The 25,284-nt window shown below is 38.8% G+C and overlaps 1 protein-coding gene across 2 annotated transcripts; it reads right to left on the bottom strand.

Moving 5' to 3' along the window:
* Window positions 1-768: 768 nt before the first annotated feature.
* On the bottom strand, window positions 769-25,284 carry LOC146332910 (polycystin-1-like protein 2). Of its 2 annotated transcripts, XM_084717238.1 has the most exons (40): window positions 24,948-25,284; window positions 23,833-23,991; window positions 23,558-23,746; window positions 23,226-23,336; window positions 22,080-22,227; window positions 21,192-21,922; window positions 20,969-21,096; window positions 20,699-20,837; window positions 19,065-19,263; window positions 18,808-18,919; window positions 18,589-18,730; window positions 18,298-18,510; window positions 17,308-17,450; window positions 17,036-17,215; window positions 16,807-16,944; window positions 15,631-15,777; window positions 15,417-15,541; window positions 15,202-15,322; window positions 14,140-14,268; window positions 13,834-14,059; window positions 12,283-12,473; window positions 11,713-11,943; window positions 10,556-10,657; window positions 10,287-10,465; window positions 10,054-10,200; window positions 9,758-9,957; window positions 8,890-9,116; window positions 8,580-8,796; window positions 7,667-8,139; window positions 5,919-6,015; window positions 5,692-5,832; window positions 5,418-5,603; window positions 4,527-4,857; window positions 4,066-4,199; window positions 3,844-3,971; window positions 3,588-3,748; window positions 2,385-2,595; window positions 1,543-1,644; window positions 1,325-1,456; window positions 769-1,215 (listed from the first exon to the last, which is right to left on the bottom strand). In XM_084717238.1, exons 1-40 carry the CDS (start codon window positions 25,267-25,269, stop codon window positions 1,048-1,050), a joined length of 7,560 nt encoding a protein of 2,519 aa, XP_084573364.1. In that variant the 5' UTR covers window positions 25,270-25,284; the 3' UTR covers window positions 769-1,047. The 2 variants fall into 2 exon arrangements, with proteins under 2 accessions (XP_084573364.1, XP_084573355.1); XM_084717229.1 differs by lacking the exons at window positions 22,080-22,227; window positions 23,226-23,336; window positions 23,558-23,746; window positions 23,833-23,991; window positions 24,948-25,284 and having other exon boundaries at window positions 12,283-12,470; window positions 21,192-21,927.

Raw genomic sequence — 25,284 nt, 5'->3', positions numbered from 1 at the left:
TAGGAATCACTTACCACTTTGCCTTGTCTCAGCTCCCCCCATTCAGAGGTAGCAGCTGGCATTTGTTGTCATTCAACCTTTACATTCACTAATCAATATCTCTTTTTGCTGCAGGTCATGTACTTCCATATTATAATCTTCTCAGTGCAGTTGAGTTTAATGAAACTGATTTCTCAGTAGTAGACAGCCCAAAGCCACAGAACATCAAACTATCTGCATGCCTAGAAACAGACTATATCTGGCAGTAATTTAATGAGGATATTGATAATGTGACATATGTGATGAGAATAAGTCAGACCGATGATTAAATCTAAACATTTAGCTCCATTTCATTTCAGTGTCCATTAGAGCCATGGATGAATTGCAGTAGCAACATGTTGAAATGACATTAAAGGCACCTGGTAATAGATATAAACTGCTTACTAATGTTTGTGGTTCACACAGATCTCCAGATCTTATTACAGATTACTATTTATTTTGACTATACACATACAGTAAAATGATACCTTGTTGAATCTGATAACATCCAGAGGTAGTAGCATCATACACCTTACGATCTGCACTTTTTAGATAATCAGTTCTATTTAATGCAGCAACCTTACACATGTTGTCCCAAAAGATTCATCATTTCTCACTGCAAAGATCATTATTACTAAACTGCTTTACTAAACTTTTTTAAGAATCAGATTAGTCAAATTGATGCAAATACAATGTTTTACTGGTATCAATTCATTTCATTGGAATAAAAGCATTCTGTGCAAGATTCAGTCATGGAAACACAAATTTATTTGCTTAACAAAATAAACAGCAGCCTTAATACAGTGCATCAGTGTATAACATTATTCTCAGTTTATGCTTGTTTCAGCTTCTCCTACAATAGTGACAGATCTGCAGCAGTAGAGAGAAATGCTAATAATTTATAGGCTTGCAAGAGCTAAATATTCAGTCACAAGGCAGCAAGAGACGACAGCCAAGCAAGTTGTTTTGAATAAATTAAGAAAGCTATGGCAAGCAAAAACCTGAAGCAAAGCTTTCCGTGGGAACATTTCAGCCCTCACGAATTCCAGAAGAAATAGTAGAGAGTCCATTATTTGAAGCAGATGAAACAACTGGCCTCTCAGCTGGGCAGTCGCCACCTTGTTTTTTACATTTGAGTCCAAACAAACTGCAGAGTTTCATCAGCATCAGGTCCACGATCTCATCCTCTTCTGACGGCTGCAAGAACAGCGAGTGACAGGAATAAGCCACAGAGTATCAAATCACGAGAGGCTGTTCCTATAATGGTAAGATTTCACTCATTTCATACTCAGCGTGGGTGAGTTACCTTGTGATGTATCTGCTCCTGACTGAATGCCACCAGAATGACGGAGATGAAGAGGTTCAGGACCACAAAGGTCATGAACACAATGCAGGACCCAATGAGGAAAGCGCCAAGCACTGGATTGTATTTCAGAACCTGAGGGATCAGGAGGAAGACACACACTGAAGAAGGATCAGCTGTTTTAACTTGCTGAGCTACGGTTATAATAGACGCATACCAACCTCTTCATAGTTAAAAATACCAAGCTGCAGGCTGATCATGGTGTGTGCAGCATCCAGAAGAGTCCGATAGGAGTACAGCTTCCACCCATACATCAGGTTAGACTGAGAAGTAGAAAGTTCATCTCTATGTTAAAGGTGTAGTTTGAATTATTTGAAGCGGTCAGCATTTCCCTCAGTTTGGAGAAACAGCAGGAGCACCACTGTAGGAAGCTAAGTAATGTACTGCTGTGAACAGGGTCAGCAACAACATGTGTTTAGCCACCAAAACTTACTTACTTACTTTGCCATAAAGCAGCCTTTTCTTGCAGGAAACCACCATTGTGTAAGCCAAATATGGTTCTCTTCAAACCAACCAGACTCCACTGGCAAAATCAGCAATTTTACCTCACAGAACACAGGAGTTGCTGCTCTACCACTGGCATGCTCAGTTAGTTTGTTTGTCTTGTGTGTGACTTTTAGATGGTTAGTTCAGAGTCACTGAAAGCACACAATAATACAAACAAACTGACTGATCGTGGCAGTGGTAGACCAGCAACTACCATGTTTTGCAAGGTAAAATGATGTTTTTTCCCCAATGGAGGCTGGTTGATTGTGAGAGAGCAATGTTTGGCTTATATAATGTTATTTCCTGTTGGAAAAGGCTGTCTAACTACAATTTTCTGCTCCTGTGCAAATGCTTCACTCTGCTTCTCCAAACTGGGGGTATGCTGACTGCCATTTACTGCAGGTAATACACTGACTGTCGATAGGTGTCTGATATAACCCCACTATCCTTTTCCTTTGAATTAGTTCTATTTCAAAAAAGTACAGCATGTTGATACTAAGTGTGGGAAAGTGCTCACAGCAATGGAGTAGGCCAAGAACATGATGGTCATGACCACCAGGAAGCCTGAAATATCAGTCCAGGCCCTCTGCAGCGTGGCTGTGATCATGTGCAGTTTTGGGTTCAGTCTCAGCAGGTGCCACAGTTTGATTGTAGCCAGCAGCACCAGGAAGGCAATAAGATACCCAAGCACTGCGTCAGCCTTGGCCGTCTCATGGAAACTCGCGTACCTGGAGGCAGAGCATGAGAGGACAGAGCCTTTATTTAACAATCTATTTAAAAAAGCTTTTCGACAGAGTGATGAAATGATTGTTGATCTGTTGATGTTTTCCTGTTAAGTGACTTGTAACTTAGTTCAGTTAATAGATTCTCTGTGTAAACATTAATTTCCAAAGGTTAGTTTGAAATGTCAGATGCATTGATTTCCCACTGTGTTTTGCAGATTAAGAAATAGAAATTAAATAAGCCAAATGCACAATAAATGAGAAAAACTTGTTTTTAATACAACAATTATAATAATATAATACATTTTATTTATAGGCACCTTTCAAGTCACCCAAGGACACTTTATAAAGAGATGAGACAGCCAATACATAATAAAGATACCAACAAAAGTGACACAATAATGCTAATAACAATATTAAGATAGTATCTCACTGTATTTGTATGAATGGAAATACAGTACAAATGAAACCTACAAATGTTTGACAGTTTTATTTGATAAAATTTCTTACAATGATTAGTCAATTACTAAAATTGTTGTATCTCACTGTATCAGTATTTATTTTTGAATCTCAAGTCTGCTCTTTTCTCTTTTCTCTTTAGTTACTCATCTGTACATAAGTAACTCTTATCTGTTTATTTATCTGTATGTATTAACTAAATGTCTTCATAAACTCTCTTTCATTTTGTTTTTATTTTATTATCATGCCAGTTTTATATTATTTCACACTTGCTTTGGCGATATAAGCATTGCTTTTTCCTACTCCTTTTCAGACATATTTTATTTATTAATGTGCTCATCAAGAGCATTTGTATAGGTTCACTGCTAACTCGGTTATCTCTGGGATGCTTTGTTTTTTAATTCAGTTTTATTTTATTATTCAAAGAAAGTTAGTTTACAAAGTTTTATTCAGTTCAGTTCAATTCAATTCAGTGTAAACTTATGTTTCCCAAGTCAATAAAGCCCACTTGTATATGTTGTGTTTTTATTTTTGCTTACTGGTCTTTGTGGTTCTGGTAGTACTCCATGTCCCTCATTCCAAGTAAAGTCCTCTTGATGAAGACAGACAGTGCACTCCAGCTGAGAATGATAATCGCCAGCTCCAGCAGGTTCCACTTACTCTTGAAATAAGCCCATCTCTGCTGTTTCATCAGCTTTCCCTGTCAGGAGGAGAGAAGTCTGTGTGAACAACCTCGTTCTATCTATCTATCAATACAAGTAATGGTTGTAAATTCAAGGTATAATGAATTAATACCTGGACAAACATGTAATAGATGATGAACAGGAAGTAGATGGCTTCAGAGGCCATGACAAAGATGTGAAGGCCACCAGTCGACTGGTAAAGACGCACGCTCTGAAGCTCACTGTGGAACTGGAAAGCTCCTGGGAGGAAACACAACGTGACAGATAACACGATTCTTATAAAAGGTTTCCGCGCAGCTCTCACGCACACAGTAGCTGAACATGGACTTCTTACCGATAGCTGTGGTCTCCAGCATGAGTGTGACGATGCAGAAGAGGTTGACGTTGGCGTTGTACACAGTGAACTCCACAAAGACCGCTTGGGTGTACACATCAAGCCAAGTGTTGTCGTAAAGGTACTGAAGAGATCTACAAAGAGAGAAAAAAACATGGTTAAATGATACGATTTACAACTGTCGTACATTTAAACACAATTATGTTATACCTTCAAGGACCAGTGTGTAGGATTTAGTGGCATCTAGCAGAGAGCCTCATTTCACATGTACATTGATCCTTTTTTTATATATATATATAAAGTAGCTTGAACTACTTTTTCTAAGTTATTAAAGTTAAGAAATCTGGATTTCTCTCAGGGGTAGCTTTGTTCTAGTTCAGCTTCTTCCAGTTCAGTCAACCAATCAATTAGTAGACTTATTGTTTAATTTCATTGGGTCCTTAATGTATTATAATGCTTACCTGGTGGAGTTTTGTAAATCTGGCCCCAGATCCACCACAAACCCTCCTCCTCTGTAGAGCTTCACGCTGCCCCAGATGGGGAGGGTCCTCAGTTTTCTCTGGGACTGGTACATCCACGGGCTGGGAAGGTTCAGAGTGGTATTATCGCCCTCAAAGCGACTCCAGCCTGGACCGTAGGAGCCCATGTCCTCCAGCTCCCATGAATACGGAGCATGACAGTCCCGCTGAGGTTGTTGCATGGAGGGAGCCACGAGGCAGGAGTTTTTCTGCACCCTCACCTGACGAAGACGAGCGTTACCCACCAACTTGGAGTTTCCATCTGTGATGAATCCTGTGACAGATTTTCAAGCCCTCTTATTGACACTGACAGTCCAAATAAACTATAGTTTTGGCCAAAACTAACTCATGTTTCAAATCACACAGGGCCTTTTGACACTGAAAATGTACAAGTGAGAATTCAATTTGAGGCATTGCGAAGTTAAATAATAATTAATTGTAATATTGTTCTAAGTGCAAAAAGAAACATAGGAGTGATATCAGTAAATTCTCATTTGTAGTCCAACATTAAAATGTGCAATACTCCTTTAATGTATCATCATCATCATCATCATCATCATCATCATCATCATTACAACTTTTAATATTTTGTTGTCAGATCCAAGTTGTAGTTGTGTCGCTGCTAATTTAGTTAGAGAAAACCATCAGGCCACTATTAACAATAAGCTGATTTTAGCTACTTATTTATTTGTCAAATGATCTCTCAAATAAAAATGATGAAATGATGAAAGCTCAATGTGTGTGATTTACATTCCAGGATTTGCAAATGTTAAAGGAAATTCAAGCAAAACAGTCATGTGTGACAGTTAATAACTTCACAATATGTTGACTGACCTGGGTGCTCTCCAAACAGGTTGCTCAGCAGAGTTGAGTTTGCCCAGTTGAACACGTCCTGAATGCTCATACTGTCTGAGACGTCTCTGCTGAAGCTCTGTCGGATGTGTTGGGTTAGAAAGTAAGCGTTGGGGTCCCTCTGACCGTACGCCACCAGGAGCAACACCCACATAAATCCCATGTACGCTGCATCACAAACAAATATCTATGATCAGCATCTCAAACTGTAATGCTTTGCCCAGTGTGTTGTTACGCATGAAAGTGGTTTTCCTACCGAGAATCTCCCTGATGAGGGCGAAGACTTTCTGCTCTTTAATCATGTTGTTCCTCATTCTCTCGATATCAGTGGGAGGAGGTGGCTGATAGAAACTGCATGTGCTGTCTCTTCTGGCTGCACGCACTGCATCTGGATCATCTGAGAGAGGAATACTGAACTGATACGTTTTGTTATTTTCACACTAAATGATTCAACAACATAGAAAACTGGAAAAAAAAACATACCTGTGTTTCTCAAACTGTCATCTATCTGAGGCTCTCCGTACTCCTCCTGGTCAACTTTCTTCAGAACGAGCGCAAAGAAAGCAGCAAACCCAAGAACCTGTGATGGAAGATTTTCAGACTTAAACATCAGAGAACCTCACAGATCCATTATTAATACAGTATGTATGTACTATAGTACTGAGAAGCACATCTGGAAAGGCTGGCAGATGTTTATAAAGAAATACAGTTGATATTAGTTGATACTGTAACTGACAAATATAGAAAATGGAAGTAATGTAGGAGCCATGACTGAACTCACAGAGAAATATTTTTGTATTAATATTACAGTGTATGCTGGTTTATATTTTGGTATAATTTGTTAGCGTTTACAATATTAGCTTTTATTGTGTTATTGTGGTTATGAGGGAGATAGTGGGTCACGTGGATGTGGGCAGAGATATTTTTAGTTCATATGAGCACCTGTTCACCTTTGTGCCTAGTTAGAAAGAGGGTGAGCTGCGTCGCCATATTATTTGTTGTCCGCTACTTTTTTGGATCACTGTGACAGCTTTGATTATGAGTTTGTGCAAGTTATAATTAGTTCATCCTTTTTTCATGAATAAAAAGTTAGAAAGTAAGATCTGTGATTTTTTTCTGTTAGTGCATGAGACAAGCAGCCAGGCCCGACCTCTCTCAGCGACTCTTTTGTTTTCTGGAGTCACTACAATTAATAAGTAAGACTTTACAAATGAATAAGCACATCAATAAACAGATGATATTTAAAAATGAGAAATATGTTTATAGCTGAAACTATGTGGGATTTAAGTCATTTATTCATTAATTTGAAAGTCCTCTTAAGACACACTTTTATTATAGAGAGCTTGTTTTACTTGAGTTTTTTTTTTTACTTGAATGGCTTTTTTATTAATTTTTTAAAATTATTTTTTTTAGACCTTTAGATCACAGATGTTTTTACATGTTTCAGTGTAAAATGTAATGATTTTAGAATTTGGTCATTAAATTTGCTGCCTTGTTTGAAGCACTTTTTTTTTAAAATAACTTAATTTAAATAAACACTGAAATCATTTAATTGGCTCTGTTGGGCCTTGTTGTGGAAAATATGTTGTGAGATGTGACAAGAAGTAGTAGAAGTAATGTAACAGTGATTGATTTTAGTCAGTACATCATAAATATATATCAGTATAGTAACATTGGTAACACTTCTGTAGTGTATTATACATGCAGTGCATTCATAATGCTTTATGGCTATGCCCATAAACATATAATGGTTTAAAATGAAATGTTACAATGAGGCATGAATTATTATCGATGTATTAATATGTACTTCACTTAACTTCACGCATACAATGATAACTTGTGATACTATATGGACTTCTATAGTACACTATGAGTCCTTATTACAGTTGACTGTTGATAATTTCATCATGTGCTATAAGCCCCATCAGTCAGACCCTATAGTTTATAACTAGCTAAGAACATCCATAAGACACTTGAACTTATAATTCATTATAAGACACACCTTTAATGTTTTATGACTGTTGAAAGAGTTCATGCCCGCTTTAACACACTATACAATACTGTACACACTAAAGATGTGGTCTTCAAAGAAAGTGTTATTAAACACAGAATAAGGCTGGACATTGGAAACACCCTAATATCACTTAATGAATTACTTTCAAAACAAAACATTTGCAGTATTATCCATTTTATCCCTGTATATTGTAACCATTAGCTGTAATGTCGCTCACCTTCAGAGGTTGTGTGATAAAAAGACTCTCAAAGAAGGAGACCACCATGGAGATGAGCCAGCTTATAGAGCGGTCTTTCCCGTAGGTCAGCCCGTACATCATGGTGAAGTATCCCGACACACCGCTGGTTGCAATCACCAGAATCCAGCCAATAAACACAAACCACCACGGCAGCCCTCCTTGACGGCTCTTCTTGGCAGAGTCTCCGTTGATGCTCTCCTCTGGACTGGGGCTGCTGTCCAGCTGGTCCCCGTCCAGGCCGGACGAGGGGAGGTGGTACTCCAGGAGACCCTTCATTCCCTGAACCTGCTGCATGGCTCGGTTAAAGCTCTCCGGGTTTGGAAAACGAGAAGGTCCCAACAGACCCAGCTCCTTCTCAACATGACACAGCTGCTTGTAAAGATACCTGCTGTTGTTGCTCTTCTTCTGAACTTCATCTGAGGTCTTCTCTGGACTCCCCCACACACTGTCTTCTGTCCATGCAAAAATCAGTCCTTGTCAGTTAGGATGTCAAATGCACGTGGCAGTATTTCAACAAAGAAGTTAAATCATTCAGGGCACACATAGGTACTCAACATGCCTCTACTTTACTTTACAAATTATATTTTCCATCTAAATAATTTATTTTTTAATTTTTTATTTTTAGCAGAGTTAGGCCATAATCAATTTAAAAACTAAGGCTTACTCCTTCTAATTTAAGTAAGTTTTCTTTGTCCACAATATTGTTTCAGTTAGTTTTCCTTTTTTCTAATGTTTTTATTTTCAACTACATTTTTTTCACATCTATTTTGAGATCTTAGTTCAGTTTTTTTTAAACTATATTAACCTTGGTCTGGTCCTCCAAATGAACCAGCCAATAAAAATCAGAAACATATGATATCAAGAGTGTTGTAAAGGCTTTGCTGCTGTTTACCTTGTAAATTAACTGCTCGTAAGCTGAGGATCATGGAACGATCCCTCTTGGAGTCATCAGTGTAAAAGTCTCCGGCCGCTCGGTTCTGCTGTCTGATGATGTCCTCCACCAGAGACAGCAGAGTGTTGATGTCGGCCTGCTGTCCAGGCCGCAGCTGCAGGTCAGGCAACGGACTCTTCATGGCCTTTGAGAGCGACTGAGCAATTCTCTTTATGTCCTAACAGAGAAACCACATGGAGAACTTAAGACATGTAGAAGAGAGGAGTTAGTATTACCGCCAAAACACTAATGAGGATATCTGCTTCCTCACCTTGATCACAGTGTCTGGTGTGATGTCCTTCAGCTCTTTCTGAGGGGAAGACGTCTGCGAGGGAGAAACTCGGCCAGTCTTCCCATGTTTGGACACATCTGGTTTGGTGGGCTTCTCGCGAGGACGAGTGTTTCTGAAGATGCTCACAATGAGGAGGTTGATGGGAAACATGATGATTGAACTCTGAACTCCGATCATAACTTGCTGCCAGGTGAACTCAATATGACCTGCAAAGTAAATGGAGTTTAAATGGATGTGATTAAAGGACAGGTCCTTTCAGTTCTCCTTCAGGGAAGCCACCTCACTAGATTATTATTTACAATTTTATATTTTTGAAAGAAAACTAAAAACTGATCTTCATTTCAGTATTCAACCAGCTGTGATATGCACTATATGAACCCTATTTTGATTTTAATTTTATTATTATTTACATTAATTATGACATTCTTTCCCAGGTTTTATGTTACTTCTATGTCTTTTTTTATGTGAAGCACTTGGTGCATGTAATTTTTCTTTGTTGTAAAGCACTTTGCTATACAAATAAGGTTTGTTGTCATTATTGTTTTATTATTATTCTTCAGTGGATTCAATTATGTTGAATACAAGAATGCACCTCTACAGATTCTCATCTATCCATTAAACCCTCAGCACTGCCGTCCCAATCATACTTTACCTGCCTCAGGTCATTGTCATGGAAAAGTTTGATGCAGAAACTAGAAGTAGAAATCTTTTTTCTTGCCAGTGCAGACAGCCAAGAATAATCTTAATTATGTATGCATGAAGAGAATTAGAATAGGATCTTGTGGGGCTTTGAACAACAACTTAAAAGTATTCTACTGAGTGTGAGTGTTAGTATTTTGTTACTTACCCAGGTCCATGGTCTGCTCAGAGGGGTCAGTAGGGATTCCCCAAAACATGATGCTGGTCAGCATGGTGCACAGCAGCAGGGAGAAACAGCAGGACACTCGCTGCACACGTGTGAAGGTGCTGCATGGGGGCCGACTAATGACAGAGAACCAGATGTGGCCGTCACGGAAATCCTTGGCTGTCTTCATGAAGAACAGGTTACTAGAAAATGTCAGGAAAAATAATAAATCAACAATGAGACAGAATCAAGTTAAATTCTGCAGTAACATGTTTTTATTAGATCCTAGCTGGTCTTACCTAAACCTCTTCAAATCCATCTCTGTGGCGACGGGGAAGACCTTGTCCAGAGTGCACTCTCCCACATCAACAGCCAGCCAGGAGTTACACAGGAAGTGCCACTTCTGACCACTCTCCAGATCCTGCACCATCACTTTGTTGATGTACCTGTGCATAACATCAATAATAATCTACAGCAGCACAAACTCATTCTAACTTTGATTTAATCGTCAGTCTGGCCCTCTGGCTCGTACCACGCAGGGTGTGCTCCAGAGCTGTCGTGCCACAGTCTGATGCTCTGCAGATCTCCGAGAGAAAAATGTGTGGTGAGCAGAAACATGTCCACCCCGCCCCGCTCAAACACCGGCTTCTCGGGGTCTGTCAGGTGGTGGGGCTCACTTTCTCCCTCTGTTCCCAGCAGAGTTATCGTCACCTAAAACAAACAAGGTGGGCAGAGATGACCAGAGCAGCAGACAGGATTTGTTTCTGTGAATCTCTTTAAGCTTTACCAGGCATTACTGACCTGAGAGGAGGTGGCTGCACCGTGCCGATGTCCTGTGCTAAATGTCAGCATATAACGATATTCAGCCAACGGGTCGTTGTCCTCAAGCACTGTTATCTTGACCTACAGTGAATGAGAGCATCAAATGAGATAAAAGAAGCAATGAAATGCATTTAAATCACAGACCATGTATAAATCAAATACCAATGTTCTCTCAAATAAAAACATATTTAGAATAAATATAACAAAAATAACCAGTCTTTTAATACTTTACTATTTTAATGTTTGGACATTTTGTAGTACGTCAGAGCAGGTGTTTCATACAAGTACTGATACTTTACTCGACTATTCACTCATATATACATATATTGCCTTTTTGTATAATATTAATTCAAAATCAAGAACCTGTGATGGAAGATTTTCAGACTTGAATACCAGAGGACCTCACAGCTACAGTATGTATGTACTGTAGTACTGGTAAGTAAATCTGTGGAGTACCCAGAAAGTCTTGTAGATCTTTATAAAGCAATAAATAAACTGATTATATTTGACAATTAACTAAAATAATCGATACTGAACAAATAAATAAACATAGAAGGACATAAATTCAATGAAAAATATGTTTAGAGCTAAATCAAATGTTTCAAATGTCTTCTCATGACACACTTTAATTAGAGAGCTTATTTTACCTGAGTTTTTATTTTGTTTGAATTGTCTCTTTATTTTTTGGAATTTTTAAAAATAAATTCTTTTAAAGTAGAGAACTGATATTATTTTTATATGTATGCTTCAATGTAAACTCTAATGATTTGAATGATTGATGATGAACGATTTAATTTGCCGCCTTATATGAAGCACATTGTAACTTGATAGGTACTTATACTTTACATGAGTATTTACTCAATATTTTTCTGAGGAAATATTGTACTTTATTTTTCTTTAATTGAACTGATGGTTCTAGTCACTCATTGTTTTGTAGAAAAAGGTTTAAGGCACAAAACCATGAGTTTATAAAATTTGAACCATGGTTGGATTCATCATTACAACATCTCAGATGCAGAGTTTCTAATGTGATGTTCTGCTGTGGAACTGATACTTGGAGGATTTCATATTGTGTGTATTGTGTGAGACTTGTCTAAAGGGGGTTAAAAAATATATTATGGGTGAAAGAGAATTACCTTGGCTGAGTCCTGGATGTCTTTCCTGCGTGCCCACACCACCGCCAGGAGATAAGCAGCAAAGATGGCCCCCACGAAACACACCACCACGGGATTGTTAGTGAACGTAGCAAAAAGTTCTGCGGTGCGTGACACGTCCACCAAGTTCGGCATGACAAAGAAAGAGCTGCCAAAGAAGGTCAAGTGGTTACAGAGGCACTGAGTGACCAAAGGAGTGGTGAGCGGACCGACCTGTAGAAGAAAAAAAGAAAGAAATTAACTAGCTGGTAAAATTTCTATTAGATCACTTTTCCTTTTTGTGATCAAAACATTTTATTATTTTACATTTACAGGAGGAAAAGCATGACAGAAAAAATATAAATAAATTCAAAGCAGAATTTTAAGAAACTTATTTTAAGAAAGTAAAATAAATATTCATGCATATATAAATAAACTGAAATGAAGTGTTCAGTTGTCTACTGTTTACTGACCTAAATGTCAACATCAAACTACAGGGGTTGAAAGTACAGACTACTTTTCAAACATGGATTGATGCAGCCACTGTGGATGTTTTTTGTTTTTTTCACTCACCCTGCAGCCGTCTTCACTCCAAGTAGACCCAGTTTCATTCCAGTATTTGCACTGAGCGGCGATGGAAGTAACAGTGACGGTGGCATTGATGGATTTGACGCCTGGCTCTACAATGGGCTTCATAACAAGGTAGTGCACTCCAACATCTGCAGTTCTGTCTTTGGGACTCAGCACCCAGGTATATTTCTCTGCTGTGTTAAAATGACAGATGTGTTCATATACAGAAACACACATTCCCTAATCATTGAATATGGCAGGTTAGAGCTAAACACTGGTTTCTGCAGGGATGGTATCTGCAATTACTCATAGTTAAAACTCAGGTAGGAAGTTTATTTTTGGTGTCATTGGGCAAAAGTTCCATAATAACCTTCAAAGGGGTAGTTTTCATTATTTGATGTGTTGTATGAGGTATTTATTCATAGTCAGTGCATCACATACGATAGATGGCAGTCAGCACACCCCCAGTTTGGAGAAGCAGAATCAGCACAGAAGCTCAGTAAAGTAATGCTGTGGATGGGGACAATGTAAAAAAACAACAACAAAACAACAACAGTTTAACTGACCACCATTATTTACATCAAAAATTGCTCTCTCCAAACTGACCAAACTCCAAAGGCGAGTCTTTTTATTTTGCAGGACATGGGAGCTGCTGGTCCAACACTGCCTCTTTCTGTTAGTTAGTTTGTGTTATTATGTGACTTCAGTTTTTGAAAGGTTAGTTTGGAGTCGCCGAAGTCACACAATAACACAAAAAAAATAACCAATTGAGGCCGTGGTAAACCAGAAACTCCTGTGTCCTGCAGGGTAAAATTACTGATTTCACTCATGGAGTTTTGTTTGTTTGGAGAGAGCATTATTTGTCTTGTGTAACAGTGGTTTCCTCTCAGAAAAGATTGCCTGATGGCAAAGTAAAGTGGTGGAAATACAGTGAACGCTTAAACAGACTTTGATTTTTTTAGATAGACCTGTTTTAAGTGGCGAAAATACTTTTTGCTTCTTACCCTGTTCACAGCAGTTCACTGTATAGTTTCCATGCTTGTATGCTGACCACCATCTACTAGCTAATAAATAACACATACAATCCCACTTCAAATGATCTGAACTATTCCTTTAACTATAATGTAATTCAAAACTATGCCCCTCCTCTTGGCTCTGTTTTCAGGCTTTAGAAGATCTAAGATAGTTGACTGTTGAGTCGAATTTCCAAAACTAAAAATTTAATGACCGGGGAACGAGATTAAACAATCAACTGTCTTTCTCCAGAATCACTTACTGCACCTTTAATGTGTCTGTCAACGATGGAAACATAACTGTGTTGTTTCCACTCACTACTTTATGTGTTGATTGTTCCTGTGGGAAAAGTTTATGGCATTTGTGGCAAACATAATGCAGCCTAATTTCATCAATAAACAAGATGACATTTGAAAGAAGATGCATTAGCAATGGACAATCAATACACCACACTATCTCTCTACTGTGTAGTTTAAATGTGACTTTTAGCCGTATCCTGTATAAAGTAATAAAAGGTAATTCTGGTAGTTTTAAATTTACCTTCTGTGGAATTCTCTAGAGGGATCTGAGTCTTGGCCACGTACTTGTCATCATTTGGATAATCTTTATATCCCAGGAATAGCATGAAGGAAATTTCTTCAGACGGCTCCATTTTCAGCACCAGTGTTACATCCGGCGAGGGAACATCAATTATTAATGTGCTGAAATTGGCAAGGTCCAGGACTGTGCTGTTCTCCTGCCCAACGTCAAGCCTCGGCAGGAGAATCTGAAAGGCACGAAAACACATTATTCTGTGCAGTCGACCAATTCTATCCAAAGTAAAGTAACTCTTAAAACAAATATTACCTCTATCTCATCAGGTAAGTTCTCTACTGGGATGACGCTGCCGTCCATTCTGGTGAGAGAGACGGATCCTACAGTACCTGTGATGTTGTCCTCCTTCCAAGAATATGGATTTGTCTCAAAACTCATCATCTAGAAGGAAACGGGTATATAACAAAAGAAAAATTGTGCAAAAATGAGACTCAGATTACTTCATTCAGTCTTTTCTGTTGTTTCCAGATTTTTAGATTATGTCAGATTTTAATAAAGTTCTGAAATTCAATGTTTCTCTCTTCCACATTCTGTTTAGCCTTCTCAGAATTACATGAATTGACCAGAGTGCAAACATTAAAGGGATAGTTCAGATTTTTTGAAGTGTGGTTGGATACGTTACTTATCCATAGTCAGCGACACACCCCCAGTTTGGAGGGCAGAAAGAAGTGTACGCTATATTTATAATATTTACTCTGATTTACTTTGCCATCAGACAGCCTTTTCCCACTGGAAACTGATATATAAGTCAAATATCAATCCCTCCTAAGTAACCAGACTCCTTTGGCAAAAACGAACACAGGTACCTAATTTATTTATTGTGTGACCTCTGTGATTTAACGGGTTAGCAGCAGTAGAACGGCAACTCCTATCTTCTGCAAGGTAAAATTACTGTTTTTGCTAATGAAGTCTGGCTACTTTGGAGAGAGGAGATTTGGTTTAAGTAACAGCAGTTTCCTGTCAGAAAAGGACGATGTTGATATTTTTAAGTGGACCTTTTTTAGGTGGCTAAAATGCGTTTTGCTGCCCTGTCAACAGAAGTACATTGCTTAGTTTCTTACAACAATTCTCCTGCTGCTTCTCCAAACTGTAGGTAATGCACTGACTATGGACAAACCCCACTTAAATAATCTGAACTAACCCTTTAAATGTATGAATTCAGATTTGTAATTGATCGAAATAGTAACTTCATCATCTAAGAATGAACCAGTTTGCCTTTTTTAAACTGGTTCGGGCATTATGGATGTTCGAGAATAGGGAAAACCTCAGCATCTTTAAATTGATTGTAAATGTTTATTATGTACACAAACTTACTCTGACATCCACTGGCTCCTCTGGAGAGGCAACATGAGCAGGAAGTTTGGGGAAGGAAAATCTGGTGGAGCTGTTCTTCTGGACATTTATGTTCTGCATTTGTATCTTTTCTGGAGACATTCTGCAGGAGGCAGAATGACAAATATTTTCAGAATGTCAGCAAACTGTGGCTGATTTTTAAGTACATGTTTGAGCCAGCATCAGTTGTCTCTTACCTGTTGACATACACACTGATCTGACCAGAATCAATGATGGCAGGATCTCCATTCAGCTTTCTATTATTCAGCAAAGCACTTTGAACATTGTTTATCCCAGTGAGAAGAAAATCTGAGACTTTTCTCTGAAGAAAACATATCATATATTGTTTAGAAAAGTCCGTAGAGGATTGAGGAAAAACAGATATTTAGAGAATGATACTTTTGTCCTTACATTTGATGAAACATTTAAAATATTACTGGCTGCTTCAACTATTGGTGTAGCTGCTTGCACAACTTCTCCATCATCTCTGCCATCTTGATTAATGCTGACAGTGTGGAGGGAGGAGCTGAGGTCTACCAACAATGATCCTGCCTCTTCCTGGAGAGGAAATAAATAAAGCAACAGAACAGAATAAAGTTGATCAGTCGATCAAAAGAGCTGATGAACATGTAGGCTATTATACTAGAGCAACACAATTTATTGACTGAAAAAAGCAGAGTTAAAGAGTTGAAAATGCAGTTAAACAGCCTGGTCTGCATATTGCTGCATATTACATTTATTGATAAATCATATTCAGAAATTAAATGCCCTTTTAAAAAATGGAACCAAAAGATAAATTGTGAAAATGCCAAATTATCATTATGTCAGTTACAGGATGACATGTCGTGCTGTTTCTGGCATTTAGAGGGAGGTTCAAGGGATGAGTAATGATTTTAAAAGCTGCTGGTGAGGATTCCTTGAATATTAATAATTTTAAAATGTTTTAAATGTATTACACAATACTTTACTCTGGAAAGATATATTTATATGGAAGGATACATTTATTGAAGCTGCAAGACACTAAAAGAAATGTGGAATACATTCATTTTTTCTTCCTCTTTTCCATGTAATAATGGAATTATATTTAATTTAATCTGCTTTAAGCTACTACTAACTTAAGCCACTTCATTTCTTATTCAGATTTGTTGTGATGACGTGGGGAATTTGTCTCTATTGGGATGTTTAGGGTTGATTAGGGTGCATTTTGGTTTGTTTGTCCTCTGGTGAGTTATATCATGTTTCTTTCATTAAATAAAAAGAGATAAATATACAAAAAAAAAAAAAGTCCTGAATCCTGAGGAGGACATAAGCTCCAGTCTAGTCCAGTGCTCAAAAAGTTGAGATGCACATCTTTTCTTATTCATTGTTGTTTTGTGATTTTAGAAAATAATTAACTCTTGTATTATTTATTGATGGAGCATTTTGTATTAGGCTGCAATTACTGCTTATTGCCTATTTACAAAGGGCTGTCTATACTGCATTTTCTGACAGTGGACATTTTAAAACAAGTGAAGCGAACATTTCGTCAAATGTAAATTATAATTTGAAATATCTGTCATATAGCTGCACTGATCTACTGTACTGTACTTGAGCTGCCGGACTGAGCTCGTCTTGGCGCTGGGTGAGTCCAGCCACAGCTCTGGCTGTCACTTGCACTTCCTGAGTTGTGTTGCTGGGTGAGTCCAGCAGAACTACGGTCATTTTGGTCAGCATTTGCTCTCTGAGCTGAAAGAGAAGGAAGCCCAGATTAACACAACACTGCTCTCCGCTCAACCCACAATACAAGCTGTAAGCACCACAAATAACATCCCGTTACCTTTCTCCTTTCATCCTTCTGATCCTGGCTGGTCTCTGCGTTCAGCATGTCAGAAACTGAAGTGAACATTTGCCCGAGAGCCTCACCAGAGAGCAGACCCTGCTGCTCTAACTGACTCATAGTGTCCTCCACTGCAGAAGTGAGAGCCTCCACAGAGGAGCTGGAGCTGCTTTTCCGTACCTTGAGGAACATAAACAGTCACAGTAAATTACTCATAGACATTTTCTTGACCTGACCAACCTGTTTTTCCAATTTGAATTTCTCTCACAAACCTGAGTGGAGACAGTCGTGGTGACTTTCTCGTCTTTATTTCTCACAGTCACCACAACAGACAAACTGTAATTCTTGTTCTTATCTCCGAGAGGCAGGAAGACAGATTTCACCTCAGCTGCATTACTGCAGCGGAGATGTTTGCCTTGAAGATAAAAGAGACAGTTTAGTAAAACTTGATTATTTACTTGCATATGGGTTGTTAAAAGGGCAGGTACTCATTTGTTTTCCCTTCAGCAGATAAATGTGAAAATAGACTTATAGTGTCAAACTGAGTATCTGTCAATTCCAAACATGCACCTATAACTTTTCCAAAGTCACATTCAAGCACCTATCAGCATTTTCAAGCTTTTACAGCATCTTACAACAGTGGAAAATGACATATTGATACACACTTAATATATATACTGTATATATTCAAATGATTAGACCTCATTTCATGTCTCCATCACTTTAAATCAGATGTTATTATGCTATAAACAACCAAAATTATGTTTTGTAATAACAGTCTACAGAGAGGAGTGACAACTTAAAGGCAAACACTTCAAAGTTTCATGTTTCAAAATGGGGCACCTGTCTGTGAGTAGACGCGGCGTCCCATATAACCCGGCTGAGCCAACATAAAGTAATCAGTCAAATAATTACTAGACAAATCACTTCAGTTTCAATAAATCTTTTTTTTTTTTTGTTTTGTTTTGTTTTGTTTTGAAGCCAACGCTCATTGAAAAAGCAGCCTTCTGGCATGTTGTCTGTTGTCATTCACTTTTCCATCAGAGGGACTTAACAGTTAGGCTCCCTCTGACTGATTTTATTTCTTTATGTTAAAAAAACAAACAAAACTATTCAGTCAGAGATCGTTTTATCATAAAAGAAATTCATTTACAATTTCAAGCAGCACTACATTAAAACATTAAAAGTGTTTCCAAGGATTTCCACCACCTGTAAGCACCCTGAAAACACATATTCTTATTTAACAAAATTATTACTCTCACCTGTGTCTGTTTTGAAGCAATAAACACATCCTGTGGAGCAGAAAGAGCTTGGCTCACAGGTAATGTCAAAACCATCAAGAACCGTTCCTGATGGTGGAAAGATGCTACATGAGGGAGGGATGGGGTCTGTAGGTGCGTCAGTTGCATCTGGTTCAGTTGGCTCAGGACCTGGTATTGGCAAAGTGAACTTGGCAAAACCTGGCTCTGTCTTGCCTGTAAAAAAGGCAAAAGGGGGTCAAACCCCAATTTATGCAAACAATTAATCTATGGGACTAAAAGATGTAAACGCACCGTAGGCGATCACACTGATGTTTTGCAATGTATGCCTTGAAACTTTTAGATGTTGACTATGTACAACATATTCAGTGTTGCCATCCTGCTTCTCAATAGGTGGCCTCCTTCCTGCTAGGGAGTAACATTTCTCAAGGTCATCCTGGGAAAAGATCAACAGTTAATAATTGTTTGACACAACAATCCATCCTATCAATTTAAATGCTATTACAGACTTACTGTCAAAGGTTTGGGGTCCTCAATATACCAAAGTACTTGTGGGCAAGTCCTTACACAGTTCAGTCTCAGCTTTACGTCATCGTTCACATTTATCAAAGCACAATCTTCACAACTGCAAGAATAAAAGTAAATGTACAACTATGACATGGTGCAACTTTAAATATATGCAGCTCTACAACAAATATTGCATGTCAGCCCCTGCCAACAACCTGCAGAATAATTATTCTCTGGATCTTTGACGATGTGTGGATTTTTACCTGATCGTAATGTCTGTGAATTTTTTTGGAGCAAATCTGATGCACTTTGAAGCTGAACCCAGTTTTATCCATTTCCTAAACCAGGCTGCTCTCATCACTTTTAAAGTGTACTTAAAAATATCAGAGGGATCCGGAAGGCAATCTTTTTCAATAAGATGAGTTTCACCCTTTGTGCTGTTTCTGCATTTGCAGTTTCCTTCTGTAAGGACAGAATCAGAGGCAGAAATTTAAAATAGAGATTACAGAGACAGATATGTGCAGGGCATGGACCAAAAAACAAAAACACAACAGAACGCCATCACTCACAACCCCAAAAACATTCAAACTGAAACACCTGTTTGACACAGTGAGGTGAGTTTTGGAGGTTCTGTGTTTGATGTTAACATGTAAACAATAACCTGGCTTCAGAAATGTGGATAACAATCCAGAATAGCTGGAGTATACTTATGGAAAACAGAAGACACTTTCTGATCATTGTGATCAAAATATGTAGCCTGGAAATCTCTGAACTCATGTTTTATATTTTTATTCACTGGCAGATGAATCTGACCAGCCGGCCGCTCCGTTTCCAGCCGACCTGGATCTGGTCTGCCAAACAACCAAGGTGGCTGCAAGAGGGAGGACGGGTTTTTGTGAGTTTTCTGTCTGGCCTGTTTGAATGAAGTGTGTTTTATGATGATCTGTGAGGTAAAATGACTGTTGTTGTCAGTCGAGTACGGGGACTTTGAAGAGAGTGATATGACAGTTGTCTCTGGTGAAACGAAAAGGATCACGCTCTTTAACAAAAGATTCTGTCTCTGTATGGATCCTAATGTTGTCAGAAACTTAGAATAACAATCTGAGCCTCTCAGCTGCAAACACAAGCACTCACTGCAATGTGCTGTGATGGGTGCAACTGCCCCCGATGATTACATTACAGCCTTTGCGGTCTGTTTTACGACAGCCAGGTGTCACAATCTACTGGACCAATTCCAAAACCTTTTGTATCTATTAATCATTTAGACCCAAAAGTATAGGCATATTGATGCCACACTCTTACAGCTCATCTCTTCACACTGTAGTCTGCTTTATCTGGGCTATGCCACACATTTCATTACTCTGAGTGGTTGTAGATCTATCCAATTGCATCCAGAGGCATTTGGAGATAACACCCCTCGAAAATGAACTGGGAGGTTCCAGACTAATTGGTAGTTTCAAATTGGTCTGGCAAAGCAAAATATGTTGATTAAAGATGTAATGGTGATCCACACTGAAATGAAACTGAGAGCCTGACACCAGTTCTGGTAAAATGAAAGCGAAAGTTGGAGACTGGTAATGTTCACTTGTATTGCTGCTGTCATCTTACATAATTGGTGGTGAAATGGGGAAATAAAACCAAACTGTGTGGAAAATACTGCAGTATCCAGACAGCCAGTGACCAAACTGAGCTTGACAAATGATCAGAAACCTCTGTGCTGTTAGAATAATATCCTTCATAATTTGTTTTGAAACATGCTGTATAAAGCTTCACTGTTCTTCACAGGTTTTTGTTTTGGATTGTCTGTGTTCATCTAATAGTGTTCATCCCGTGTCATTACTTTAATTATCATCTAAAAACATTTAAAGTGGTGAATTACAGTAATTGTTCTACTTACTACATTTCCATTTAAAGGTGAGTCCTTTGCGGGGAAATGATTCAGTTCCATTTACGCTCAGTGTAACAGTCTGCGTGTAGTCAGCCAAGGTGTTTGGTGTAGCAATTATTTTCAAGTCATCAACACTCATGTTACCTGTCTGTAAATAAAAACAAGGTCATTGTGCTCAAGCAGAAACAAGCAACACCTGTGCATATAACTTATAACTTAACAATAGATTAAATAAATTTGTGCACAGGTCATCATTTTTGATGTTATTCTCCTACGTACTGTGTTTCCATATTCATCTAGGGAACCATCAGAGTAATTTTGGCAAGCTTGAAGTATCTTCTCTAAGTCCACGTCCCCTTCAGAGGCAGCAAAGTCATTCATGGCTCGTACCTGCACCTTCAACAGTCCTTTACAAAACAGGTTGTATTAAAAAGAATTGAACACATATTTTATATACAATGGGTGATTCATTTAATGACAGTACAAGTTAAAGTGTAAGTACCTTCAAGCGGGCTGGAGAATGTAAACATTTGTAAGCTCCCATTGAGCATTTTTCTGGTCTCGGAGAGAGTGTCCCTGGCTCCAGTCAGAGTGAAGAGCAGCTCCACAGGAGCTCCTCGCTCCAGCGAAACACCAATGACGAGATCACTAGAGTCTGGACATTCGTCTCCCTCTGTTATGACTGAGGCCTGAAGGCCCTCGACAGGCTGCAGCAGACACAGCTCCAGACCAGTGGACACTGTGTGGGCTGTGACCCTGTTAGAGGCGGTCAGAGTCAGGTTGTGGCAGCCATGTCCAAGATTCTCCACCACAGCTGCACTCAGTGTAAGGTTGTGGGGCGTGACCCCTCTGTCCACGGACAAGTTTGCAACCAAACTGTCTTTGTGTTGAATTGCGTAGGAAACATTCGTGCCTATTAACAAAAGAAAACGTAATGACACTAACCTGTATTTTTTAAGTGGTTTATTCGAAGCATTTGCCCCCCACAGTGACACTGACTTACCTGACTCCACCACAACCTGGATCTGAACAGGCCTACTATGGTGCATGTTGCATTTAGTGCTACCTGCTGACATATTTCCACCATAGCAAGTAATGTTACCAAACTCGCCAACAGGCTCCTGAATGGTGAGGGCTTTCTGAGCTGTGACATGCCAGTCACTGGTGGTGCACTCCACTCCAACCATGAAAACACCGGGACGGGTGAATCTGTGCATCACAATACTCTCCATCCTATGAGACAGGTAAAATACAGTTAAATAATAAAGCTAATGAATAATTAAGAATCACCTCTCTATCTATCTATCTATCTATCTATCTATCTATCTATCTATCTATCTATCTATCTATCTATCTATCTATCTATCTATCTATCTATCTATCGACTCACTCAGCTGGGCTGTATGGATCGATAGTGTGTCCATCTCCAGTGTTCAGTGTGCATGTGAGGTTTCCCTGAAAAGGATGCAGGAGCCACTTCACAGTGATGGTGACGTTATCAAAGACGGCTGCCAGCTTGCTCATTAGAAGTTGGAGTCCTGAGAGGAAATCACACCGTCAATTGAAACTTAATGCACCACGTTACAATGAATACAATGAAGTATAGTTAACAGTATTGGCAATAGTTCATCTTAAGTTTCTATACTAATTACACCCAGTGATGCGATCATTTTTATTGACTTGAAAGTGAACTTGCAAGTTTAGCTTGACAGGTTGCATAGTTCTGCTGGTAAAATAGGTGAAAGTTGAAGGGCAAGAAAATTGGCTGAGCCACAAAAAGAGGAACATAAGACATACACTACATAGTCTGAAGGTGACGACATCAAACGCAGCTTTAGCTAACACAAAACAAACTGTGGACTACACATACACTGTTTAGATAAACTCTGTAAGCCAATAAATGAGCCACTCCTCTCCATAATACTCTCCATAACATTACTGCATTACAGTATTGTGTTCTGTATTTAATGTATGGACTCTTTGTGTAGTCTAGTGGTTCCTCACCTTTTTCCTTGGAATCCCTTTTCTCTCATTAAATACACAGGAAGTTTGTGTGAGTTTACCTGATATTTTTAGGAACTTTTTACACAATTCTCTGTCCATCTAATGTATTTTTAAATTATCATACATGCTTAATGTAGTATGTTAAGTGTTTTTTTTTCTGTTTATATATTAAAGAATAATCTGAACTTGAAAAATAACCATTTCATTTAGTCTCATTCACAGAAATAAATGAAATGCTGAGATAAAGGTCAATAGATCTACTTCTAAAAAAATGTTTCTGACACCCCTTAAAATCAAAAAGGCGTCACAACCCCCCCAGGAAGCTTTGGCGACCCCTGGTGGGGATTAGGACCCCCAGGCTGGGAACCAGTAGTATAAGTATGTATTGTGTGTTGATGTGTTCAAGGCAGAGAGAGGCAAGCACAAGGATTTCATTGTATTTCTAATGCACATGACAATAAAGCTGATCTACAGTATTATTTTTAATAGAGGTAAATCTGATCAATAGTGGGAGTAAAAGGACAAATCTGACCATATTTGCAGTGGTACTCTATAGAAAGGTAACTTCCCAGCACAGGACACGGTTCACCAAAAGAGCTCAGATTCACCGAAGCCTGGCAAGCCTGCAGTCCATGGCAATGATCTGGAATGACACACAAGTCAAGTAAATGACAATGTTCAACATTCACCCTAAAAAATTGTAATAATCTTGCTGGTGTTGCTACAACCCTCTGATGAGAGGCTCCGGTAGCTCTTTAAATTGGTGTATTACAGTGAAAATAAGGAGAAACACTCCTTACAACAATTTGACATGTCATGTTCAAGAAAAAAAAAACACACACACAAATATAAAATTCATAGTACCTGTCACAGAATCCATCACATCTATCCAGCTACACTCTTCTTGGGAGGATGTGGGCGGGGCTGTAAGTTTGGATCTGCAGTAGTGAATTGTTTTTCGACCATAGAAGCTGTCATCTATCTCTATAACTTGACCAGAACCACATTGCAGTGTTGCATTTTGGCCATCACATGCGATAGATCTCCCAGAATCTGAGGAGTGAAAAAAAGAAGAATTATATAAGAAGAGCAAACACAACATACATTGAATGCTATATGTTATTTTATTTAGTGCATACCAAACTGGCAAATGAAGTTGAGCTCCTGGCTACAGTTCACTGTGGCTTCCCACTGGAAGCCTGAATGTCTCATGATGTGTCCACAAGCTGCTTGTCCATCAGGCACGTTCACCCAGTTACTGTAGCTGACATCTGAGCCATCCAGCCACGCAAGGGAACCTGGGAAAGGACAACAAAATCACACCATTTAACTTGATCAGACTTCTTTGAATTGTGTTACTCAAGCAAAATGCTGCAGAAGAGATTAACGCTACAGATGTTAAGATCTTTTCTTCTTATAGGGTTCTTGTTAAGATGCAATTTCGGGGATCATAAAATAACAAAGCAACAGACTGAGCTGGTCACAGGGCGGCTGAATGATTAAGCGTCATTCTCTGTGAAGGGGAAATAAAGACACATTTGTAAATCAGGCCATGTGACAGCAAACCCATTGAGACGTTCAAATGAATGAGAAATACACCTGCTGCTTGAGGGAGATATCCAAATGTGCTGGTCTTCTAACAATGTGGGTAAACAAACACTTTGAAGATCTACACAATGGACAAGAAACCTGCCTGACGAGATACCAGCTGTGGTGATCATTTCCATTTCTGACATTTTTCACTCAATTATTAGATATAATCATTCATTACCGATATATCAAAAAAGGATTTAGTTACCAAAATGGTAGGTTTCAGAGAATTCTGCAGGCTTTTATGAATTTCTATTCTAGCTGGACTACATCCTAGCACTCAAATACATGTAAACTCACTAATAATAAGAAGAACTTTATTTCTATAGCACTAAAATGCTTTAAAAAAAAAAAAAAAAAAACAGGGAGTCAGAACGCAATATATCAACAGAAGCCAAATAGCAAGGCCAACAAAATCAAGATAAAATTAATATAAAGTCAGTAAGATAAAGTCAAAACAAGACACAATGTGAATAAATAAATTATAAAACAAGAAGAGCAATGAAATAAAAAGAAGACAAGCAAAAAGCAACAAAACTAAGTAAATAAATAAATAAAAATTAAACAATAGAAGCAACAAAAGAGACAACATCACAAAAGTCTATATATAAATCCATTAGAAATAATGCAGTTACTACTGTCCCTTGTCCACGTGTCCTCTCACCCTCAGTGGCTGCAGAATCAAGTGTGAGGTTCGGAGCTGCAGGGGCCAGACCAAGCCACCAGTCCTTCCCCGGCTCCAGGTGCCTCTGAAGGAACTGCTGTGTTTCATCATTCAGGATGAAGGCAAGGTGTCCCCCACCTCGCTCACACCACCCCTGGGCACTGAGGAAGGACCGCTGCAGAGAAACAAACTCGTAGCAAGAGCCGTCAAAACCCTCCTGGTGCTCTGGGCAGGAGAGAGCCTCTGTCTCCTCCTCGGCATAACACGCCCCGCTGAGGAAAAGAACCACCAAAGTTAGCGTGGGACAAGTGATGCTTTCCATGTCTGCACCTGTACA

The sequence above is a fragment of the Lutjanus erythropterus genome, chromosome 1 (genome assembly GCF_056507025.1).
Source record: "Lutjanus erythropterus isolate fLutEry1 chromosome 1, fLutEry1.hap2, whole genome shotgun sequence".
In the NCBI taxonomy this organism is placed as follows: domain Eukaryota; kingdom Metazoa; phylum Chordata; class Actinopteri; order Lutjaniformes; family Lutjanidae; genus Lutjanus; species Lutjanus erythropterus.
This window is presented reverse-complemented; position numbering and strand designations above follow the sequence as displayed.